The sequence below is a fragment of the Schistocerca americana genome, chromosome X, assembly GCF_021461395.2.
Source record: "Schistocerca americana isolate TAMUIC-IGC-003095 chromosome X, iqSchAmer2.1, whole genome shotgun sequence".
NCBI classification, from domain to species: Eukaryota; Metazoa; Arthropoda; class Insecta; order Orthoptera; family Acrididae; genus Schistocerca; species Schistocerca americana.
Genome location: NC_060130.1, coordinates 533,197,389 through 533,220,442, shown reverse-complemented (window position 1 = coordinate 533,220,442; position 23,054 = coordinate 533,197,389). Strand labels below are relative to the sequence as shown.

At 48.2% G+C, this 23,054-nt stretch overlaps 1 protein-coding gene across 1 annotated transcript in view; it reads right to left on the bottom strand.

Annotated features, from left to right (window-relative positions):
- Positions 1 to 22,667, bottom strand: part of LOC124556131 (aquaporin AQPAe.a-like) — an 86,834-nt gene extending 64,167 nt beyond the window's left edge. Inside the window, exon 1 of the mRNA XM_047130147.1 lies at positions 22,512 to 22,667. Within this exon, the coding sequence (XP_046986103.1) occupies positions 22,512 to 22,667 (156 nt within the window). The remainder of the gene's footprint in view (positions 1 to 22,511) is intronic.
- Between the last annotated feature and the right edge of the window lie 387 nt (positions 22,668 to 23,054).

Genomic DNA, 23,054 nt, shown 5'->3' with positions numbered 1-23,054 from the left:
ACGACTCACCAGAACAGGAATGGATGTACCGAAGTGCACGAGATATGGCCACAAGATCTGCAGTGAATACATTGCAGCAAGGAGGCAAAGAATGCTTTTCAATATGTCCTCTATGGACATAGGAGAAACCAACATTACCATCAGCCATCGAGCCGTCTGTGTGAACTTCAGAGCCCCAGAACGCCAAGAATCGAAGGAAAGTGACAGCAGAGGGTTAGGGTTAACAGTCCTTAGGGTCTTGCAGAAGGTCCAGACGAAGCTTTTGCCGAGTTTTGTTTTGTTTAGGGCGCTCAACTACTAAGGTCATTAGCGCCCAGTCACAGACGTTACTGCACTAATAGCGTAGAAAAACGCAAGGGGCAACACCAGAAAGGACTTACAAAAAAGCAGATAAAATAAGATCTCTGGACAAGTTCGTCAATGTAATAAAACTAAGGATACGAGCAGCTGCTCGAGCGTCATCAGCTGACAGTTCCTGTAAGGTAGACAGCAGACACACAACAACACGAGAGTTAATACAATGGGGACAGGACAATAAAACTGCGCACCGTCAATGGGTGACCACAGGGGCACTGCAGGGCAGGGTCACCGAACAACGGGTAGCAGTGGCTAAATCGGCAATGCGCAATCCACAACCTGGCCAAAATGACCTCTCGCCAGGAAGGACGTGAGGAGGTCGCCCGAGCTGTCGGGATCGGTTTGCTGGGCCTAAGCTTATTTTCATGCCATAATGATGAAACGCACCGACAAAAAACCCCACTACCATCAGTTGATGGGACAAAAGGCAGCTGTCCGAGGCAGGAGGACAGCAGCCTTGGCCGCAGCATCAGCAGCTTCGTTCCCAGGCACCCCAACGCGGCCAGGAAAAAAAAAAATAAAAAAAAAAAGACATGAGCACTGGTATCAGCTAGTGACTGAAGGGACCGTTAAATTCGTTGCACGAGAGGGTTTTCCGAATATGGGTCTCAGACTGAATGGCGCTCAAAGAATCAGAGCAGATGGCATAGGGAGAACGTCGGTGGTGGCGGATATTGTGAATAGCCTGAGCAGAAAGCTCAGCTGTGAAGCTTGAACACTGGTCAAGTGGCCGGTATTGAAAGGTATCATTCCCAACGACAAAGGCACATCCGACGCCAGCAGCAGTCTGAGCCATATGTGTAAATAAATTCGTTATTAGTGAGCCTCGAACGAATTTCGACAAACCTCGAGCGGGATATCGAATCCACTGTCCTCTCCTTTGGGAGCGAGCTGAGTTCATGGCGAACGCGAACCTGGACCGAAGGTGGCGTGTGGCTCTCACCCACTCGAAAAGTGGTAGAGGGGGTAAAATCAAGTTGCTGAAGCAGGCGACGAAACCGAACTCCAGGAGGTAACAGGGCAGAGACATACAGCCAGTATTGGCGGTCGAGAGAGTCGTCAAAGAAGGAGAAATACGACAGATGGTCGGGCAATGACTTCAGTCGGCAGGCGTACCGACAAAGCAACATACCGCGCCGGTAGTTTAGCAGTAATTCGGCAGCTTCGGTATACATACTCAACAGGGCTGGTTTAGAATGCTCCAGTCGTCAGACGTAACCCCTGATGGTAGATAAAGTTTAGACGGCGTAAGACGGTCGGTAGAGCAGAAGACTAGACAAAGCTCCCATAATCCAGCTTTGATCAGAAAATGGACCGATGTAAGGGAAGCAGGGCGATTCGATCTGCTCCCCATGACATACCGCTAAGAACATGGTCATTTAGGGAACAGGTACAACGAGCAGCCAAGTAAAACATGTGGAGACCAGCAAAGTTTCCTGTAAAATGTAAGACATAAAAATTTTGTCTCCACGATTGGGAGAGCAACAGGACAGAGATGTAAGGATGGTGGAAGAAACTAACGCCGGAAGTTCATACAGACCCTATTCTCACCAGAGAAACAAACCGTTAGTGACACTCCAGCGTTGTCTAGACCATCTTTATTCCTGAAGACAGCGCTCCAGGAGACATGCTCCCTGAGCGCTGCAGTAGATCGTAAAGTCGTCCACGAAAAGGGAGCCTGAAACGTCAGCTGGAAGGCAATCCATTATTGGATTGATAGCTATGGCAGAAAGGGCCACGCTCAAAACGGAGCCCTGGGCACCCCATTCTCCTGGCGAAAGGCATCTGATGAAACAGAACCCACATGCACCCTGTACATTCTATCCATTAAAAATGCATTAAAAAAGAGGGAGGCGACCGCGAAGGCCCTAAGTGTGCATAGTGCCGAGAATGCCCGCCCTCCGACAGGTGTCTTAAGCCTTCTCCAAATCGAAGAACACAGCCACCGTCTGGCGCTGACGCAAAAATTTGTTCATTATGAAGGTCGACAAGGTAACTAAGTTGACAGCAGAGCGGCGTCAACGAAAGCCACATTGGACATTGGTAAGGAGGCGTCGAGATTCAAGGAGCCAAACCAATCGAGAATTTACCATGCGCTCCATCACCTTGCAGACGCAGTGGTAAGGGAGGTGGGGCGATAACTGGAAGGAAGGTGTTTGTCCTTTCCTGGTTTGGGTATGGGAACAATTGCTTCACGCCAGCGTGTGGGGACATGACCTTCAGTCCACATGCGATTATAGGCGCGAAGAAGAAAGCCTTTACCTGCAGGAGAAAGGTTCTTCAGCGTCTGAATATGGAGGCTATCGGGCTCCGGAGCAGAGGATCGTTACTGGGCGAGTGCACTTTCGAGTTCCCACACGGTGAAGGTGGCGGTGCCTCCTCTGCTTGTTTTCGGGGGAGAAAGGCAGGGTGGTAATGGGCAGAGCTCGAAACCTCCGCGAAAAAGCGGCCGAAGGCATTTGAGACATCAGGATCCACAAGGACTTCATTCGCGACAGTCAGGTCAGAAATCGGGGAGTGGACCTTGGTGCCAGATAGCTGGCGCAGGCCACCCCAGACAACCAAAGGAGTAAAACCGTTGAATGAGCTGGTGAACGCCACCCAACAAGCCTTTTTGCTTTCTTTGATAATACGACGACATTGTGCACGGAGTCGTTTGTAAAATATAGTTCGCCATCGTAGGGTGGCGTTGGAAGGCGCGTGAAGCACGTCGCCGTGCACGAATAGCGTCGCTGCATGCTGTAGTCCACCAGGGGACTGGGGCTCGACGTGGAGAAGAGGGCGTACGAGGGATGGAATATTCAGCAGCAGTGAAAATAACGTCCGTGCGGTATGCTACCTGACTATCGCAGCTGGAGAAGTTTTGATCATGGAAGGTCGCCAGGGAGCTGAAAAGCCCTCAGTCGGCTTTGGAGAGGTTCCAGCTCGTGGAACGTGGAGAAGGGTTGTGTTGCAGGAGATGGATTACGCAGGGGATATGGTCGCTCGAGTATGTGTCAGACAGAGCATACCACTCGAACCGACATGCAAGTTGGATAGTGGATATTGAGAAGTCCAAGTGGGACTAGATACACGTTGCGTCCGAAAGGTAGGTGCACTGGTATTTAAGCAGACTAGATTGATGTGGTTGAAAAGTCTGCCAAGAGGGAGCCTCTCAGACAAGATGCTTGAGAGCCCCAAAGGGGATGGTGGGCGTTAAAGTCTCCAACAAAAATGGTGTAGGAAGCTGAGCAATCAGTTTTATCATGTCTGCCCTAGTAAAGGCAGACGATGGAGTGTCATTACAAATGGAAAATGTGGAAGTGGGGAGAGTAATTCGGACGGCAACTGCCTGAAGATCTGTGTGCAATGTGATTGGATCGTAGTAGACATCATCCCAAACCAGCAACATGACCCCTCCATGAGCTGGAATACCTGCCACAGGTGGTAGGTCAAAATGCACGGAGATATAGTGCGCCAGGTCAATACAATCGTATGGGTGTAACTTCGTTTCTTAGAGACCTACAACAAGCGGGCAGTGCATTCGAAGGAGCAATTTTAGTTCCTCTAGGTTGGACCTAATGCCACGAATATTCCATTAAGTGCCATTATGTAAACGAAAAAAAGAAGAAACAAGAAAGGGTCACCTCGATGGATGCTGAGGGCCTGGCTTCGAGTGAGCACTGCTGCTGCAATCTGTAGGTGGTGAGTCATGGTCCATCAACTCAACAGTTGCGTCTGCCACCTTCCTGAGCCGGTCAGGAGGGGCAGCTTCCTCCACCAGTGAAAGGCCAGATGATCGGCTACAAGCAGTGCGGCCTGGCGAAACTGAAGATGGCCGGGGACGGCAACTGCTGGGTGGCGCAGGAGAAGAAACGCGCCTCGGCGGAGATGGAGAACACTTTTCTATGAGCCTTCTTTGAAGAATTACGTTTTGTCGAAAGAACAGTTGATGGCTGTGAAGTTCGTGTACGCAAGATATCTTCACGTGTTGGTTCTTTATTGAAGGTCCGAGCATCTGATTTAGGGGTCCTCGTCTTAGCAGTAGCAGATGATGTTTGAGCCTTAGGGTTGGTGGGAGGAAGAGGAGACGTTGATCGGGCGATCTTAGCACTGGCCGATCTGACGACCGAATCGCTAAATGTTAGATTACATGTCTGTAGCTATCTCACTGGTAGGCCGAGGAGAAGCGAGAACGGTATTGTATGTACCTGCCAGAAGCACAGTGGGTTTTCTGCTATTTAATAACTTGCGAGCAGCCGAGGTCGACATCTCGTTCACTCTAATTTCCTGTATACGTTTCTCATCTTTGTAGACGGGGCAGCCGCGAGAGGAGGCAGCATGATACAGTTGATGCAACAAGGGGACAGGTGGACAGCCACCCTCATGGGTGTGCCTGCCACAGGAATTAGATTTCTTTGGACAAGCCAGTCAAAGTAATGAAACGGGGACACGACAATAAAACATGGTGCACTGTTAATGCATGACCACAAGGACACTGCGGGGCTGGGTCACCGGAGAGCAGGTAGCGGTGGCTAAACCGGCAATGCCCAATCCGCAACCTGGTCAGAAGGACCTCTTCTTGCCGAGATGGTCGGGAGAAGGTTGTCCAAGCAGTTGGGAACGGTTTTACTGCCCGGAGCTTGTTTCCTTGAAGTATCCCACCACAAAGACAAGCCTCCTACAAACAACCCCACTAATGTCAGATGACAGGACACAATGGGAGGCTGGCCGAGGCAGGAGGACTGCTGCCTTGGCTGCAGCATCAGCAGCCTCATTCCCAGGCACTCCTACACGGCCGGGAACCCACAGAAAGCTGACAGGAGAGCCATCAGCAGCAGAAGAATGGAGGGACTGCTGGATCCGTTGCACCAAGGGATGGACCGGATATGGAGCTCCAAGGCTCTGAAGAGCACTGAGTGAATCAGAGCAGAGTACATACAATGAATGGCGGTGGCAGCGGGCATACTGAACGGCCTGATGGAGAGCAAAAAGCTCGGCCATAAAGCTGGAACACTGGTCTAGGAGCCGGTATTTAAAGGTGCCGGCCCCGACGACAAAGGCACAGCCGACACCATCGTCGGTTTTGGAGCCATCAGTGTAAATAAAGGTGTGACTGGCAAGTCGCGCACGAAGTTCGACAAACCGTGAGCAATACACTGCAGCCGGAGTACCCTCCTTCGGGAGCGAGCTGAGGTAGTGATAAATATGAACCGGAGCCTGGAGCCACGGTGGTGTCGGGCTCTCACCCTCTCTGGAAGTGGAGGGAGGGCAAAATCCAATTGTCGAAGCAAGCGGCGAAAGCGGACTCCAGGGGGCAGCAGGGCAGACACATACAACCCATACTGACGGTCGAGAGAATCGGCGAAGAAGGACTGTTAAGAGGGGTGGTCGGGCATTGACAACAGCTGGCAGGCATACCGACAAAGCAGTACGTCGCGCCAGTAGGTCGATGATAATTCAGCAGCTTCAGCATAAAGACTCTCGACGGGACAAGTGTAGAAGTCTCCGGTCGCAAGACATAACCCCCAATGGTGGATGGAGTTGAGACGGCGTAAGAGGGATGGCCGAGCAGACGAGGCTCCCATAATCCAGCTTTGATCGGACGATGGACCGATACAAGCGAAGCAGGACAGTGCGATCTGCTCCCCAAGATGAACCACTAAGAACTCTGAGGACATTAAGGGAACATGTACAATGGGCAGCCAAATATGAGACGTGCGGAGACCAACAAAGTTTCCTGTCCAGTGTGAGCCGTAGAAACTTAGTTTTTTCCACGAATGAGAGAACAACGGGACCGAGATTTAAGGATGGCGGAAGGAACGCTTCATTTCGCCAAAAGTTGATGCAAACCGTCTTCTCTTCAGAGAACCGGAAGCCATTTGCCACACTCCATGAGTATAGGCTGTCTAGATAACGCTGAAAGCAGTGCTCCAGGAGGCATGTTCGCTGGGCACTGCAGTAGATCGCGAAGTCATCGACAAAAAGAGAGCCTGAGACATTAGGTGGAATGCAATCCATAATTGGATTGATCGCTATGGCAAAAAGGGCTACGCTCAAGACGGAGCCCTGAGGCACTCTGTTCTCCTGGAGGAAGACGTCGGACAAGGCGGAACCTACACGTACCCTAAACTTTCGGTCTGTTAAAAATGAATCAGTATAATAAAGGGACAGACGACCGTGTAGATCCCACCTGTGCATAGTGCGGAGGATACCTCCTCTCCAACAGGTATCATAAGCCTTCTCCAAATCGAAGAACACTGCTACTGTTTGGCGCTTTCGCAATAAGTTGTTCATGATGAATGTCGACAAGGTCACAAGGTGGTCAACAGCGGAGCGGTGGCGACGAAACCTGCATTGAACATTGGTAAGTAGCCATCGAGATTCAAGAATCCAAACTAACCGAGTGTTAACCATGCACTCCATCACCTTACAGACACAGCTTGTAAGAGAAATGGGGCGGTAACTAGAAGGAAGGTGTCCCGGGTTTGGGTGTAGGAACAACGACGGCGTCACGTCAACGCATGGGGACTTTACCTTCGGTCCAGACGCGATTGTAGGTACGAAGAAGGAAGCTTTTGCCTGCTGGAGAAAGGTGGGCCAGCATCTAAACGTGAATGTCATCTGGCCCCGGAGCAGAGGACTGGGACAGTGCAAGCGCATGTTCGAGTTCCCGCATAGTAAAGGGGGCATTATAAGTTTCCAGATTCAGCGAGTGGAAGGAAGGTCGCCGAGCCTCTTCTGCCTCTTTCCTGGGAAGGAAGGCAGGGTGGTAATGGGCGGAGCTTGAAACCTTCGCGAAAAAGCGGCCGAAGGCGTTGGAGACATCCACAGGATCAACAAGGACCTCAGTACCTGAAGACAGGCCAGGTACCGAGGAGTGGGCCTTAATGCCCGACAGCCAGCGCAGGCCGCCCCAGACGACAGAAGAGGGAGTGAAACTGTTAAAGGAGCTGGTGAAAGAGGCCCAACAAGCTTTTTTGCTGTCTTCGATGACTCTACGGCATTGCACGCCGAGTCGTTTGTATCTAATACAATTCGCCAACGTAGGATGGCGGCGAAAGGTGCGTAAAGCACGTCGCCGACCACGGATAACGTCTCTACAAGTCTCATTCCACCAGGGGACGGAAACGCGACATGAAGAGGAGGTACGAGGAATGGAATGTTCGGCAGCATTTATGAAAACAGCCGTGAGGTATTCGACCTGACTGTCACAACTGAGAAAATCGTGGTCCGGAAAGGTCGCCAGGGAGGAGTAAAGTCCCCAGTCAGCTTTCGGTATGTTCCAGTTCGAAGGACGTGGGGATGGGGTGTGGTGTAGGAGACCAACGACACAGGGGAAGTGGTCGCTCGAATAGGTGTCAGAAATGACATACCACTCGAACCGACGGGCAAGAGTGGTAGAACAGATTGAGAGGTCCGAGTGGGAGTAGGTATGAGTAGAGTCCGAGAGGAAAGTAGGGGGCGCCAGTATTGAGGCAGACAAGATTGAGATGGTTGAAGACATCCGCCAAGAGGGAGCCTCTCTGACAGGTTGCTCGACATCCCCAAAGGGGATGATGGGCATTGCAGTCACCAATCAATAAAAACGGCGGAGGAAGCTGAGCGATCAGGTGCATCATGTCAGCCCGACTAACAGCAGATGACGGAGTGTAGATGGTACAAACGGCAAAAGTAAAGGCAGAAAGAGTAATACAGGCAGCTATTGCTTGGAGTGGGGTGGTCAATGGGATGGGATGGTAATAGACATCGTCCCGAACGAGCAACATGACCCCACCATGAGCTGGAATACGGTCCACAGGGGTGAGGTCAGACTGCTCTGAGGTACAGTGAGTAAAAGCAATATGGTCAGTTGGGCGCAACTTGGTTTCCTGGAGACCAAGGACGAGCGGACAGTGCAGGCGGAGGAGCAGTTGCAATTCCTCCCGATTAAATCGAATACCTCTTATATTCCAATGTAACAAAGCCATCGCTAGTCAGAAAAACAGGGGGAACGAAACAGGTGAAGAGCTGGTCACCTCGACGGCCGCAGGGGGCCAAGTTTCGAGGGAACAACGCTATAACCGGCAAGAGGCGGATCCTGTTCCATCGAGTCGTCGCCAGCTGTGGCCACTTTCCCGGGTTGCGTAGGAGGGGCAGCATCATTCGCCAACGAGAGGCCAGCTGAGCGCCTGGCATCAGAGTGTCCCAGCGAAAGTGAGGACGGCCGGGAGCAGCGACTCACACATGGAGCGTCAGACGAAACGCGCCGGGGTGGAGAGGGGGATGAAGACTACTTCTTGGAGGCCTTCTTGGAAGTCCGATGAGGCACGGGGATGGTGGGCTGGACCCGAAGAAGGTCCTCACGCGCGGGGTCCGTTTTGGAACGCCGTACATCAGAAGCCGGGGTCAGGAACATTTCCCCAATGGACGCCTGAGAAGAGGATCGCTTCTCAGGTGGCGGATGGGGAGGAGGAAGGGTGGCCCCTGGGGCAGAGGGGGCAGGGGCCGCGAGGGAGGAGGATTTGGAAGGGAGGAATTTGGGAGGCGGAGGCATAGACCCCAGATGGGGTGAGGAGGTGGAGGGGGGACGGGATAGGGTGAGATTACTGTTGGAGTGGACACAACTGAGGCAAACGAAGTTGTCAACGTCACGGGATGGAGGCGGTCATACTTTTTCCTGGCCTCAGAATAAGAGAGGCGATCCAAAGTTTTTAATTCTTGGATATTCTTTTCCATCTGATACGCAGGGCAGTCTAAAGATCTAGGGGAGTGGATGCCAGGACAATTGACGCACTGAGGTGGTGGGGTGCATGTATGGTCCTCACAAAGAGGACGTCCACAATCGCCACGAAGGGGCTCAGCCTCACACCGTGACGACATGTGCCCAAAGTGCAAACACCGAAAGCAGTGCATAGGAGGCACGTCGCACTGGTAGCACATCACCTTTACCATCTCCGCAAGGAAGTCCCCCCTTGAAGGCGAGGATAAAGGCCCCGGTGTCGATGCGATGGTCTTTGGGGACTCGCTGGACGAAATGCACGCCTCAGCGCTCCAGGTTGGCCCTGAGCTGCTCATCAGATTGCAGCAGGAGGTCCCGATGAAGAATAACCCCCTGCGTGCTATTCAGTGCCAGATGTGGGACAATGGACACTGGGATGTCCCCTAGGCGGTCGCACGCCTGGAGCGCCACCGACAGTGGCAGATGTGGTCTTTATAAGAACGGACCCCAAACTCATTTTACTGAGGGCCTCGATTTCCCCGAAGATGCCCTCGATGTGCTGGACAAAGAACATGGGCTTGGAGGTGGCGAACGTCCCCTCATCGGTCCGAGAACAGACTAAATAGCGGGGGAAGTACTTTGCCCCAAGCTGGCGGGCCTGTCCTACCTCCCAGGGAGTGGCCAAGGGGGAACGGGCAGGAGAACCAGAACCAGAGACAGTACCTTTCTTTTTGAAAGACTCGGCCGCAGAGCGACCCGATACATGTTGACATTTCATCTGCGGAACGTCCGCCCCGATACCACCCACTCCGACCAGGGGCTCTCCCCACGGGCGCCACCCAGCCTCAGCAAGGGCCACCTGGCAGGATGACCGTTGCCGGGAGTCCTGATGCCCCAAGGAGATGGGCATCTACTCCTTGGCCAACGTGGGGAGGGTGCAGCTCAGGTATCGGCAGTACGATCCCTGTGTTGTCAGGGGGCTACAACCTAGAGGGTACATGACGACCCCACCACAACGGGCTGGCTACCGTGCTGGATTTTGGGTGCCATGGAAAGTCCATCACGATCGTAGGTGCAGATGGGGACGCACTATGGGCGTAACTTGTGCAACCCATCAGGCGTTTAGGCCCAATTTGAGAAATAGTGGGTGTGGTTACAACGCCGTTACAATGCTGAGTGCCAAGGTCTTAGTGCACTGAGGACCAATGAGATACCACGTAAGGCGTCCTTCCCCAAAAGACTTACTTCTGTAAAATTTTGAAAAATGGAGGTCAAACCCCAAGGGGGACCATCACATGGAAGGCCGAAATGGTTGAAACTCCTTTTAGTCGCCTCTTACGACAGGCAGGAATACCTCGGGCCCATTCTTACCCCGGACCCGCAGGGGGGGGGGGGGGGGTGTATTGTTATCTGATGTGCGTCAGCAATATCGAGGTGTGATGCTGGAAGTACAGCAGGAAGACAAGGCTGAACTTCCAGCACTTTAAGCACAGCATGAGGCGAGGGGTATGTGGTTTGACGTCACAGTGGTAGACCATCACCTTTACCTTCTCAGGCAATGTATCACCGTATTTAGGGCGCAAAACTGCTACAGTCATTAGCGCCCGGTCTGACTTAGGAAAAGGTAAACGAAATTGGAAACCAGCAGCAATGGGAACTCAAAAAATTTGAGAAACTAAAAGAAGGAAAGCTTTAAAAAACCACTGTAGAAGAGGGTTCGTTGTCCCCAAAAAGAGCTTCAAATGACTGACGTCATCTCACTGGCACTAATAAACTCGAGAACGCGATCGGCTGAGCGCGTGTCATCTGCTAAAATGGAAGATATACAAGGCGACAGCTGTAAACGGGCGCGTAACGGAGTAAAATAGGGGCACTCAAAAGGTGTCTTACCGTCCACAGCTGAGAGCAGTGGGGACAGAGTGGGGAAGGATCGCCCCTTAAAAGATGTCGATGGCTAAAAAGACGGTGCCCTATCCGGAGTCTAGATAAAATTACCTCCTCCCGACGACGCGTTCGGGAGGAAGAGGTCCAAGCACAGGGAAGAGCTTTCACGTCCCGCAATTTATTATTGGGAAGTGTCGACCAATGTGCGTGCCATAAAAGAGCAACACAACGACAAAACACTCCGTAGATCGGTGAAGGGAATCATGCGAATAGCTGGCTAAAGAAGAGAGACTGCAGCCTTGGCCGCTATATCGGCCGCCTCATTTCCACAGATACCATCGTGTCCTAGGAGCCAGAGGAACGCCACAGAGACGCCCCTAAGTGGAGCAAGTGGAGGCAGTCCTGAATCTGGTGGACCAGAGGTTGACCAGGGTAGAGAGCTTGGAGACTGAGGAGAGCTGAGAGAATCTGAACAGATAACATACTGTATCCGCTGACGGCGACGGATGTATTGGACAGCCTGGAGAACAGCGTAAAGCTCCGCAGTATAAACCGAACACTGGTCGGGAAGCTGAAATCGATTTGGGGTGTCGCCAACAATATAGGCACTCCCTACACCTAACGATGTTTTCGAGGCATCAGTGTAAACAAATGTGGCTTCCTTCATTTGTGCACAGAGCAGCAAATGTGCGACGATAAACAAGTGTAGGGGTACCATCCTTGGGAAACTGACAAAGGTCACAGAGCGGGCAGTGGTAGTAGGGAAGAAGGGCGGCCTGCATACCCTAAATCCAAGGAGGCGTCGAAAAAAATGTCATGGGCCGGATTAGCAGGCATGGAAGACAGATGGCTAGCATAACGACTCAGAAGGACTGCTCGCCGATTGGACAGCGGAGGTTCAGCAGTCTCAGCATTAAGGCTTTTCACAGGGCTGGTGTAAAAAGCCCCAGACACTAAACGTAATCCACGGTGGTGGATAGAGTCGAGACGCCGAAGAATAGACGGCCGAGCAGAGGAGTAGACTATGCTTCCATAGTCCAATTTAGAGCGCACTAAGGTGCGATAGAGGCGGGGGAGGACCACTCGGTCCGCTCTCCAGGAGGTAGATTCAGGACACGGAGGGTGTCGAGGGATCGCAGACAGCGAGCCGAGAGATACGAAACGTGGGAGGACCAGTACAGTTCTCTGTCAAACATAAGACCCAAGAATTTAGCGACGGCCGAAAACGGAAGGTTGACAGGTCCTAGATGTAAGGAAGGTGCAACAAACTCCGTACAACGTCAAAAATTAACACAAACGGTCTTACTGGAAGAAAAGCGGAAGCCTGTTGCGATGCTCCAAGAGTGAAGGCGACCGAGACATCCTTGAAGACTGCGTTCAAGAAGGCTGGTCCGTTGAGAGCTGTAGTAGACCGCAAAATGGTCCACAAAGAGGGAGCCCGAGACATCGGGAAGGAGACGGTCCATAATTGGATTTTTGGCAATGGCAAAAAGTACAACACTTAGCACAGAGCCCTGGGGTACGCCGGTTTCTTGGGAGAAAGCACGGGGGAGTAGTGTTCACCCACACTCTAAATGTGCGCTCTGCCAGAAATTCGCGAAGAAGGTAACGCGAAGGCGATAACGCAAATTATGGTATGATAAATGCAGCAACATTTGGATGTGGATACCATCCGGGGCGGAGGAGCGAGAAGAAGAGTGCATGTTCAAGTTCCCGCATGGAGAAAACAGTATTATAGCTTTTGAGAGGAGAAAGCAAGAGGTTGCATTTCCGCTGCTCGTTTCTTCGGGAGAAACGCGGGCGGGTAATTTGAAGCTCTCGAAATCTCTGCAAAGTGTTGACCCAATGAGTTAGAAATTGCGACAGGGTCCACTAACGTATCATGCGCTACAGTGGGCCCAGAGACCAGGGAGAAACTAGGCGCGCTAGATATCCATCGAATCAGACTCCAAACTTCCGAGGTGGGAGTGAAAGTGTTAAATGAGCTAGTGAAGAAGTCCCAGCTTGCCTTCTTGCTATCGCGCATGACGCGACGGCATCGCGCACGGAACTGCTTATAGCGGATACAGTTGGCCAAAGTAGGAGGGTGGCGGAAAACGCGAAGAGCACATCGCCGCTCACGTATTGAGTCACAGCATGCCTCCTTCCACCAAGGAACTGGGTGGGCGCCGGGGCAATTCGGAGGTGCGAGGTATTTAACGTTCCGCAGCTGAAAGAATAGCGTCTGTAATATGAGTGACCTCATCGTCGACGCTAGGAAAGTGACAGTCATCGAACGTCGCTAGAGACGAAAAAAAGTGTCCTATCAAAGTGTCCTATCGGCTTGGGCAAACTACCAGTGTTGCGGGCGCATATATGGCAGGTGTGGCTGCAATCTAAGGACACATGGAAAGTGGTCACTCGAGTATCAGCAAAGGCGAACCATTCGAAGCGCCGAGCTAGCGGAACAGTACCGACCGAAATGTCCAAATTAGAGAAATTTGTCGTGGAGGCAGACAAAAATGTAGGGTCCCCAGTGTTGAGGCAAAGAAGATCCACTTGGTGGAAAACTATCAATAGTGAGCCATACGGACAAGTATGTGGAGATCCCCAAATTGGGTGGTGGGCATTGAAGTCGCCAACCAGCAAATAGGGGGGGGGGGGGGGTGGAAGCTGACCAAGAAGATGGAGATCAGTTCATGCCATTGGTGTGGACAATGGAATGTATACAGTACAAAGAGAGAAGGTGTATCCAGAAAGGGAAAGACGGACAGCGACAGCTTGGAATTAAGTGTTTAAGGGGATTAGGTGATGGAGAGTATCATGGAGAAGAATCATGAGTCCATGTGCTGGATTGCCTTTAACAGAGGGGGAGATCAAATCGGACAGACCGAAAATGGGAAGAACAAGTGGTCGTGGGGACGCAGCTTGGTTTCCTGAAGACAGAAGATGACCGGCGAGTAGGATCCTTAGAGGATCGACAATTCATACCGATTGGCTCGAATGCCGCGTATATTCCAATGTATAATGGACATAGGGTGGACAGAAAATGGAAGAACGTGACCGAAGTGCCCTCAACTCAACGACAGCTCAGAGCTTGCTACTGACAGCGTGGAACGGCAGTCAGCCGAAGGTAGAAGATCCTGATCCATAGGCTGTTCAGGAGCAGCTCCTGCCACCAGCGATCGGCCGGTTGATTGGCCGCCAGCAGTGCGCCTTGGCGACACAGAAGACGGCCGAGGGAGACTAACATCAGCTGGTGCTGTAGGCGAGACACGCCGTGCGGAGGAGGAGAGGAACTGGGTTTCTTATTAGCCTTCTTTGATACAGGATGTTTAAATGAAGGAGGAACCGATGGTTGTGAAGTTGGGGTACGTAAAAAAATCTTCACGAGTATGCTCTGTTTTGGAAGTCTTCGTGTGACATTTGGGCTCGAGATTTAGCAGAACCCGATGAAGGGTGAGCCATAGAGAGGGCAGGCGGAAGTGGGGAGGTTGAACGGGCGATCTTTGCGCTGGCCGATCTGACGACTGTGGCACTAAAGGTGAAATCCCAAGTCTGCGTGGCCGCCTCCTTTGTTGGCCGAGGAGAGACAAGGACAGTGCTGTGTTTACCTGTGAGGCTCAGTGGGCTTTCGACTGGCGAATAATTTTCGAGCAGCAAAGGTCGACACCTTTTCCTTCACTATGATTTCCTGAATGAGCTTTTCGTCTTTAAAAATTGGGCAATCTCGAGAGGAAGCAGCGTGGTCACCCATACAGTTGATGCAACGAGGGGATGGAGGTGGACAAGAACCCTCATTGGCATCCTTGCCACACGTAACATTTGGCCGGATTGGAACATGACTGGCTGGTGTGATTGAACCGCTCACACCGATAGCAACGCGTAGGGTTTGGGACGTAAGGGCGAACGGAAATTATCTCATAGCCTGCTTTGATTTTCGATGGGAGTTGAACTTTGTCAAATGTCAAGAAGACAGTGCAGGTTGGAATGATGTTCATGTCAACCCTTTTCGTAACTATGAACAGCCGTTACGCCCTGGTCAGACAGTTAGTGCTGAATTTCGTCGTCAGACAAGCCATCGAGGGAGCGTGTATAAACGACTCCACGCAAGGAATTTAATGTGTGGTGCGCTTCAACCCGGACAGGGAAGATGTGGAGCAGTTAAGTAAGCAGCAATTTTTGTGCCTGGAGGGCAATGACTGTTTCTAACAAGGTGCCATTCCGTAATCTGGAACAAGACTTTACAGGACTTGCAATTGCGTCAACACCTTTCTGAATAATGAAAGGGTTGACCGTGGAGAAGTCGTGACCTTCGTCAGACCGAGAAACAAGGAACTGTGGCAACGATGGAAGAACTGTCTGTGGCTGAGACTCAGTGAACTTACACTTGTGAGCTGACATAGTGGAAGGCGAGGAAACCATTGCGGAAGAATCCCGCATGATTACCGGTGTCTCCGATGGCGCGCTCCTCCCTTGTGGGGGCCCTCTCTGAGGGCACTCCCACCTTAGGTGATTGTTCACACCTCAGGTCACACCTCCCGACACCGCTAACTATTTCATTTGTAAATTTTTAATTTTCCTGCCCGAATACGCGTTTTAGCATTTCACATTCTGACAATGAGTTTTTCCTGGTGACGTCCTCCTGGGTAGTCCACACCTAGAGATCCGGATGGAGGAGAGGGTGACTTACTCCCGAAGAACATGCCGTCATGTAACCGTACTAACGTTGTAGTTTCCTGTTGCGTTCAGCTGTTTGCAGTACCAGCACAGCAAACCATGTTTGGTCTGAGAGCGTTCTGTTATGAATGCACCTACAGTACGGCAGTATCACTGCGACAGCAAGCCAAACCACTGTCAAATCCACTGTTCCTGTGGCACGTAACATTGCCCATGTAGGCGGCCACTCATCTCCGGCCGGCATTTGACAGTATTTATGCAATGAAGCACTTTGAATTAAGTGATCTTTAATACAGAACATGCTAGTGGCCGTATCTTTTCACCCTGTCTAAACAGAACAGTCCATGAACCTGCTGTATGCCGCTGCACACTAGCAGTACTCAGTTCTGTGTGTGGCTTTCTAGATTGAGGTGGTAATGAAAGTTACTAAAGCTCACCAGCTACAGAACAAATTGTCAAGCTCTTAGTTCAGGCATACCAGCAGCTTGACAAATTTGTCGACTAAGCTGTAAACCCCTTTGAACATGTATACAGTATGTTCGGCTACATAGTCATTGTGCAGTTAATGTTTTATGTTGCATAACTATGAAACATGCAGTAAATTAACCTTACAGATTCTGCCCTGCATTGTGCACAGTCGCGGGCCCTTACTGTTTGCATACTTGGCGCTACCGAGAGGGTAAGATCCTATTTGCCCACTTACAACGAGACCCGTAACTGCTGCCTAACGCAAGCTCATCCGTTCACGTCCCACGTTCGAAACACTCCGTTCAGCTCATTGTTGAAGCCCCGAAATGCTTCGTGTGCGTTTTACGATGTTGACATGGAAATGAATAATGAGTATTACGTATGGTCTTAATATTTGTAATTGCTAAGTTGGTTCATGGCAGATGTGAAAGGAGGTTAATGAATGAAAGTTGACCATACCTCATTTCATTACTTTCGCCATACCAGGTACCAGTAACCATTTTAATTACTACGCAAGTTACAGAAGTTAACCCTACGACACCCAGAGTTAGTAACGTCGGTAACTTCTGCCTGACTAGCGCGTGCATGGCAAGAGGAAAGTGCATTGTGCACATACCCACCAGTAGTAGCCGAATCCTTTTAACGATCGACCTAAGTATGCCAATGTCGATAGTTCGCGTTTTATCGTCGCTGCCACTTGTAATGCCTATAGGCGGCTGCTGCTGCTGCTTCTGTGTGGATAATGCAGAGCTACAGGCAGGCACGGGAAACTGCCATACGGCATCCAGACTGCAGTGGCAAGGCAGCCACGGCGACATTCTCTTACAGGCAGCTGGTCCCAGATACGGCATGATTGTGCTAGCTTCAGCCAGTTTTACGCTAACCTTGTTCTGTGAGGTTTATTAACTTCAATTTTATCTAGGAACATATCAGAACTCACCTGTAAATACTTTAGCTCGACATTGCGTCAAACTCTTTCGCTAAACCGTACCCTGGCGTGAGCTTCGTTGCAGTGGAACTACATTTACAGCCATGTCAGGAAGTGTTCACTGAATAGCCAAGCAATGAAAAGGTATGGGAGCCTCCATGCACACGACTGTGTTAAGCTATGAAAAACAAGCTTCTAGGAACTGTTTAGTTGCCGAAGCAGCTATTTGCATGAAGGACCTAAGCCTTGGCACATTGCGCAATTCCTTAACGGTTGTCGAGAACTATGTTCTTCGCAAGGTACTAATATCTTTGACATTATTATAGTAGTCCTGCTATACATTGTCGTCCACTATAAGGAAAGTGGTTTTGATTATAGGGAACAGATATATTCAAACAAATTACGTGAATACAGCCGAGTCACCTGTCGTGCTCGCATGTCGTGCTCGCATGTCATACTATACGTAATAGCATTTTGAGAAGAGCAGATCCAGACTACCTGCAGTAAGTTTAATATTCTTTACAATAACTCGTTTTTACTGCCCCCATCAAGTAACCTGCTAATACAACATCGTTGAGATTATCTACACAGGGTGATTGTGCATTTGAATAATTACACACTGGTACTTAACGTCTAGTTTAATTTGACATCCATTCTGTCACTAATTCGTAGTGATTGCGCGATATGTAATTATCAACGAATAATACGTTTTGACCTATGTTAATTTAATCTGAACGGCTTTCTCAGCATTATCCCAGTAACAGACATCGCACGTCATTAACTATTCCTTAGGATGACCAGTACCAAGGGAATGCTCTGAAAGATTTGCTCAGCTGTGTGTGCGGTGCTATGCTTAACACATTGTCCCATTGGTCAAACCAATGTATGACAAGCCCTAACATCAAGGGATATTCTAGAGCTTATTTACTCAAACCTGTATCATCTTTAACAGATCCTAAGAGTACCCTAATCTTGGACGAAAAGCATATTTTACATGTCTCCCCATAATAAGACCAATACTATTTGAAATTCTACCTTCTAAAGACGAGAACTGTATTATTTGCCATCTCATTTTCGTCACTCATCCGATCCGCGGTTTGCCAACAGATCAATGGGCGCCTTATCTGTCACTAACCATTCTGAAGAAAGGTTAGTTTGAAATTAGCGAACTCAGGTGACCGACTCACATCGTCCGAGATGTATGAATGTCTTACACAAGGCCGCACGTACGGAGACAGAGCTCTCGTGAAAGGTAAGTAATTTAGGTTGTAATTAATTGTAGTTGAACACAAATACGTTCATTAGTGTGCTCTTCAAGCTTGCCATTAAAGGTTTATTTGCGTATTCTTCCGGTAGTCGAAAAAAGTTTGTTTTGGTTACATTCGACTGTTTAGGCCTAATTTTTGAACGTGCATATTTAGCGTTATACCACAAATTGAAGTGCATTTGCTAATAGTTTACTTACATATTAGTTTCCAAAACATTTAGTGTCCTTTTACATCCGCATTTAATATATTATCGTCATCACTTAGATAAGAGATTTACTAATTTCTAAACTACCATGGATACTAAGTGTGTGAGCTGCAATAGGAAAGTTAGTTCAGGAGTTTTGTGCAGCTGTTGTGACAGGTGGTTTCATTGGTGAAATTTTAGTGGCGTGGGAATTGCGCAAGCAAACTAGACTCTCCAATTCTTTTGCAGAGGTTTGCTCAAGAGATAGGATTACAGCTGAACAGAAGGAGAAAATAAGAGCCCTTCAGGCTGATTTGGACAGAGCGAGGGAGGAACTGAAGAGATTAAGGGGGAGGAGGGTAAACAGCGGTAGGAAGTGGTAGCTGGGAACAGGGGCTAAAGAGAGAACAGTGAGTTTCCCAATTGGCACAACCAATAGATTTGCCTTGCTACCACAGTTAAGGAAGAGGCTCCAGTATTAGATGTTAAGATGCAACAGAATCTCATTAGGAAACCAACTGTTTTAAGAGAAGTAGAAAGTAAGAGGAAAGTTCTGTTGCTAGGTAGCAGCCATGGAAGGTGTGGGCCAGATTTTGCAAGAAAAATTAGGTGACAGGTACCAGGTCACAAACATTCAAGCCAAGTGCATGTCTTAGCCAGGTGGTAGATGATACAGGTTCCTTGTGCAAGGGTTTCTCAAAGCAGGATCATGTGATAGTGGGTGGAGTGGGAAACAATATTGATAGTGACCAGGGCTACAGTATTGAGTGTGACCTGGAGGAAACAGCCTCTGCACGACCCCCACCAATGTTGAGCTGGTGCCTGCTTTCGTGTGGCATGATCAGCACCAGTTTAACAGCTCGGTCAGGAGGGTAAATATGGAGTTTGATCAGTTGCGTAGGGTGGCCACTGTCAGACATTGGATTGGTTCCTGTAGATGCTATTGATAGGGGGGGGGGATTTCGTAAGGCATGGCTTATACCTCAATAGCAAAGGGAAGGGAAGGGTAAACTGGCAGGGTTGTTAGCGAAATCCATAAGGGACACTAGTACTCATGGATGTATCTTTTTTAGACTAATATCAGTGTCCAATGGTAAGTTCAGGCAGGCAGGCACTGACGAGGTCCAGAACTCCCAAGACTCTCACAACAGTAAAGTAAATAATAATGTTACTATATTTACCACAATATTGGCGGATTAAAGAAGAAGATTCTCAAAGTAAAAAATAATGTTACCATTTTTCACCAAATTATTCCAGGATTGAATAAAGTAGCTGAGCTCCTGGTTTGTTTAGATGACATTGAATCTGATAATGTAGTAGATATACTATGCCTGTATGAGTATCACGTTGTGTCTGATACGGAAAAGGTAAATATCAGTGGTTATAAACTAGCTACACATGAGTAGAGAGATTAAGGTGAGAGGAGTTGCCATATACGTCAAAAGTTATCACGGTGTAAAAAGCTTAGATACAAAAAGTTTATCTAGAGCAACATACAGAAGCATGTGCCTGTCAACTTAAACTGAAGGAGGGCTCTTATTTTAACAGTATATAAAGGTCCCCTTCAGGAAACATTTACTTCTGGAAAACTTTGATACCTTGTTGTGCTTTCTGTCAGATAGGGGAAAGCAAATTATTTGTGAGGACTTCAATGTTGATTCACTGAAAGAATGCAATAGGAAGAATGACCTGGAAGTCTTGCTCAGTTCTTTCAATTTGACATCTGTCAGTTATTTTCCTACTCAGGTAGTAAAGGACAGCAGCACATTGATAACACTTATAGAGCAAGGCAAGTTTAAAAACAAATCTCTGTGCTGTTGAGAATGGCCTTTCTGATCATGGTGCCCAACTAGTTACAGTTTGACAGATCCATTCAGTAATTCAAAACTACCCTCCACAGTTGTGCGTTCAGTTAATAACTCAATTAGAAATGTCAGGGAAAAATCTGCGATTTGACTAGGATGAGGAGTACAAGGAACCTGATGCTAATTTAAAATATAACTTATTTCATGATACTCTTAAGAGAACCTGAAAACTGTTTCCCCAAGAAAATACTTAAATCTAATTATAAGAAACCATGCAAAAAACCTTGGCTTACTAAAGGAATAAGAATATCTTAACCTCAAAAGGGAACTGTCTACTCTTGTTCTTAACGACCCAGAAACAGCCAAATATTGAAACTACTGTGCTACATTAAGAAAGGTTATTAAGAAGTCCAGAAACATGTGCATCATGTCAGATTAATACCTGATAAAATCCAAAACAATTTGGAGTATTATTACAAAGGAGTCAAGGCAACCAAGAGTACAGGATGACGGCATTACCATCAAAGCCAATAGAAACTTAACAAGCCAGAAGTCGAAACCATTTTGAATCATTTTTTAAATGTTGTAGAGAAAATAGTATCTAAATTTTCATTAGAAGAAATAAGGCAGTTAATGAAAGAGGCCTTACCCACACCATTTGATGTAACTGAAATTCCACCCACCTCTCCATCTGAAATTAGGAAAACGATAAACTCAAGAATAAAAGCTCACATGGAATTGATTGAATTTCCAGCACTGTAGTAAAAGTTTGTTCCCAAGAGGTAATTGGGATTCTTAGCCACATACGTAATAGCTCTCTGAAGGGTATTTTCCCAGATAAACTGATGTCATTGGTAAAACATTGCATAGAAAGGGGATACATCTGATGTCAACTACCGCCCAACCTCCCTTCTGACTGCTTTCTCCAAAATTCTTGAAAAGTAACGTATTTTGCAATAGCTTCACACCTTTGTAAAAAATAAAGTTTTAACGAAATGTCAGTTGGGTTTCCAGAAAGGTTTTTCAACGGAAAATGCTATGTATACTTTCACTAATGAAATACTAAAAGCTCTGCGTAACCAGAAGTCACCCGTTGGGATTTTTGTGATCTCTCAAAGGCTTTTGAGTGTGTAAATCATAGAATACTTTTAGATAAGCTGAAGTACTGTGAGCTGAATGGGACAGTGCTTAAATGGTTTACATCAGACCTAACTGGAAGAGTGCAGAAAGTTTAAATACGCAGTTCACATAAGATCCAAGAAACTTGTGATTTCTCAGACTGGGGAACAACCAAGAATGGGGGGGGGGGGACCCACAAGATTCGGTCTTGGGGCCACTGCTGTCTTAATATATTACTGACTTGCCTTTCTGTATTCACGAAGATAGAAAGCTGGTACTTTTTGCCAATGATAGAAGTATACCTATCACACCCAACAGACAAGAATTAACTAATGAAATTGTGAGCGATGTTTTTCAGAAAATCATTAAGTGGTTCTCTGCAAATAGGCTCTCAAACTTTGACAAAACATATACAGTTTTACACAGTAAATGGAATGACACCATTAACAAATATAGAAACTTCCTGGCAGATTAAAACTGCGTGCCAGACCGAGACTCGAACTCGGGACCTTTGCCTTTCACAGGCAAGCGCTCTAACAACTGATGTAAATATAGACTTCGGTCAGAAATAGGTAGCTAAGGTAGAATATTCACAATTTCTCAGTGTATGCATTGATGAGGGGTTGAACTTGGAAAAACACACTGAAGATCTGCTGAAACGTTTGATTCCAGATACTTACGCTGTTAAAAGTCATTGCAAATTTTTGGCGATATACATCTCAGTAAATTAGCTTACCACGCCTATTTTCAGTCTCTGCTTTCGTATGGCGTCATTCTGGGGTAATTGAGTAACTCAAGGTTAAATCTAACTTTGGCTCAGAAAGGGGTAAATTACGCTGCCACAGAAGTCTCTGGTCACTTACCTAATAGCATCAAAAGTGACAGCCATATAGTATTTAAAAGGAAATTAAAAAATTTCTGAATGCCAACTCCTACTCAGATGACATTTGGATATAGTAAGTGGGTAATTTCCCCATCCTCCACCCCAAAAAAATATTAAGTGTCATGTAATATCTTGTGTAATTTAATATCATGTATATACACCTTTCATTAACCTGACACGTTCCACACCATTACGAAGTGTGGTATTCATGATCTATGGAAGTACTAATTAAACTAATAAAACTTTATGTTAATATCCCGACAGCTGTTTTCTTACCTTGAGGACAACAGCAGCAGCAATTGCGCCAGCACACTGGGCCGCTATGTACATCACGGCCCTCAGGAGGAAAACGTGGCCGGCTGACAACAGGCCCACCGTTACTGCTGGGTTTACGTGCGCGCCGCTCACATGGCCCAGGCACTGAAACACCATATACCCTCCATCGCTCGCTGATACCTTATTTTGTAATTTTCTGCTGGTATTAACGTACGCGAGGATGCAAGGCATCCGAGTTTGTGCTGTTCTTTGTACAAAATTTTCAAGTCATTTCATCTGCCTCGTGTCACAAACACGTGAATAATGAAATAGTCTTTACCTTTATTTCAGTATCTGCATAATTAGAATATATGTTAACAGCAGTACTAGCTCTACTGTGAGCAGACTATTGTTGCACGAGCCCCTGTACAAAGTGCTTCAGGTGACTTCAAAAATCAAGCATTTGTTAGATAATGCTAACTACCCATTACAAATGCCTCACGACGAGCGTTGTGTCAGCTTGTTTTGAAGAGCTCTACGTGCCATTAGAACAGGATGGTCACC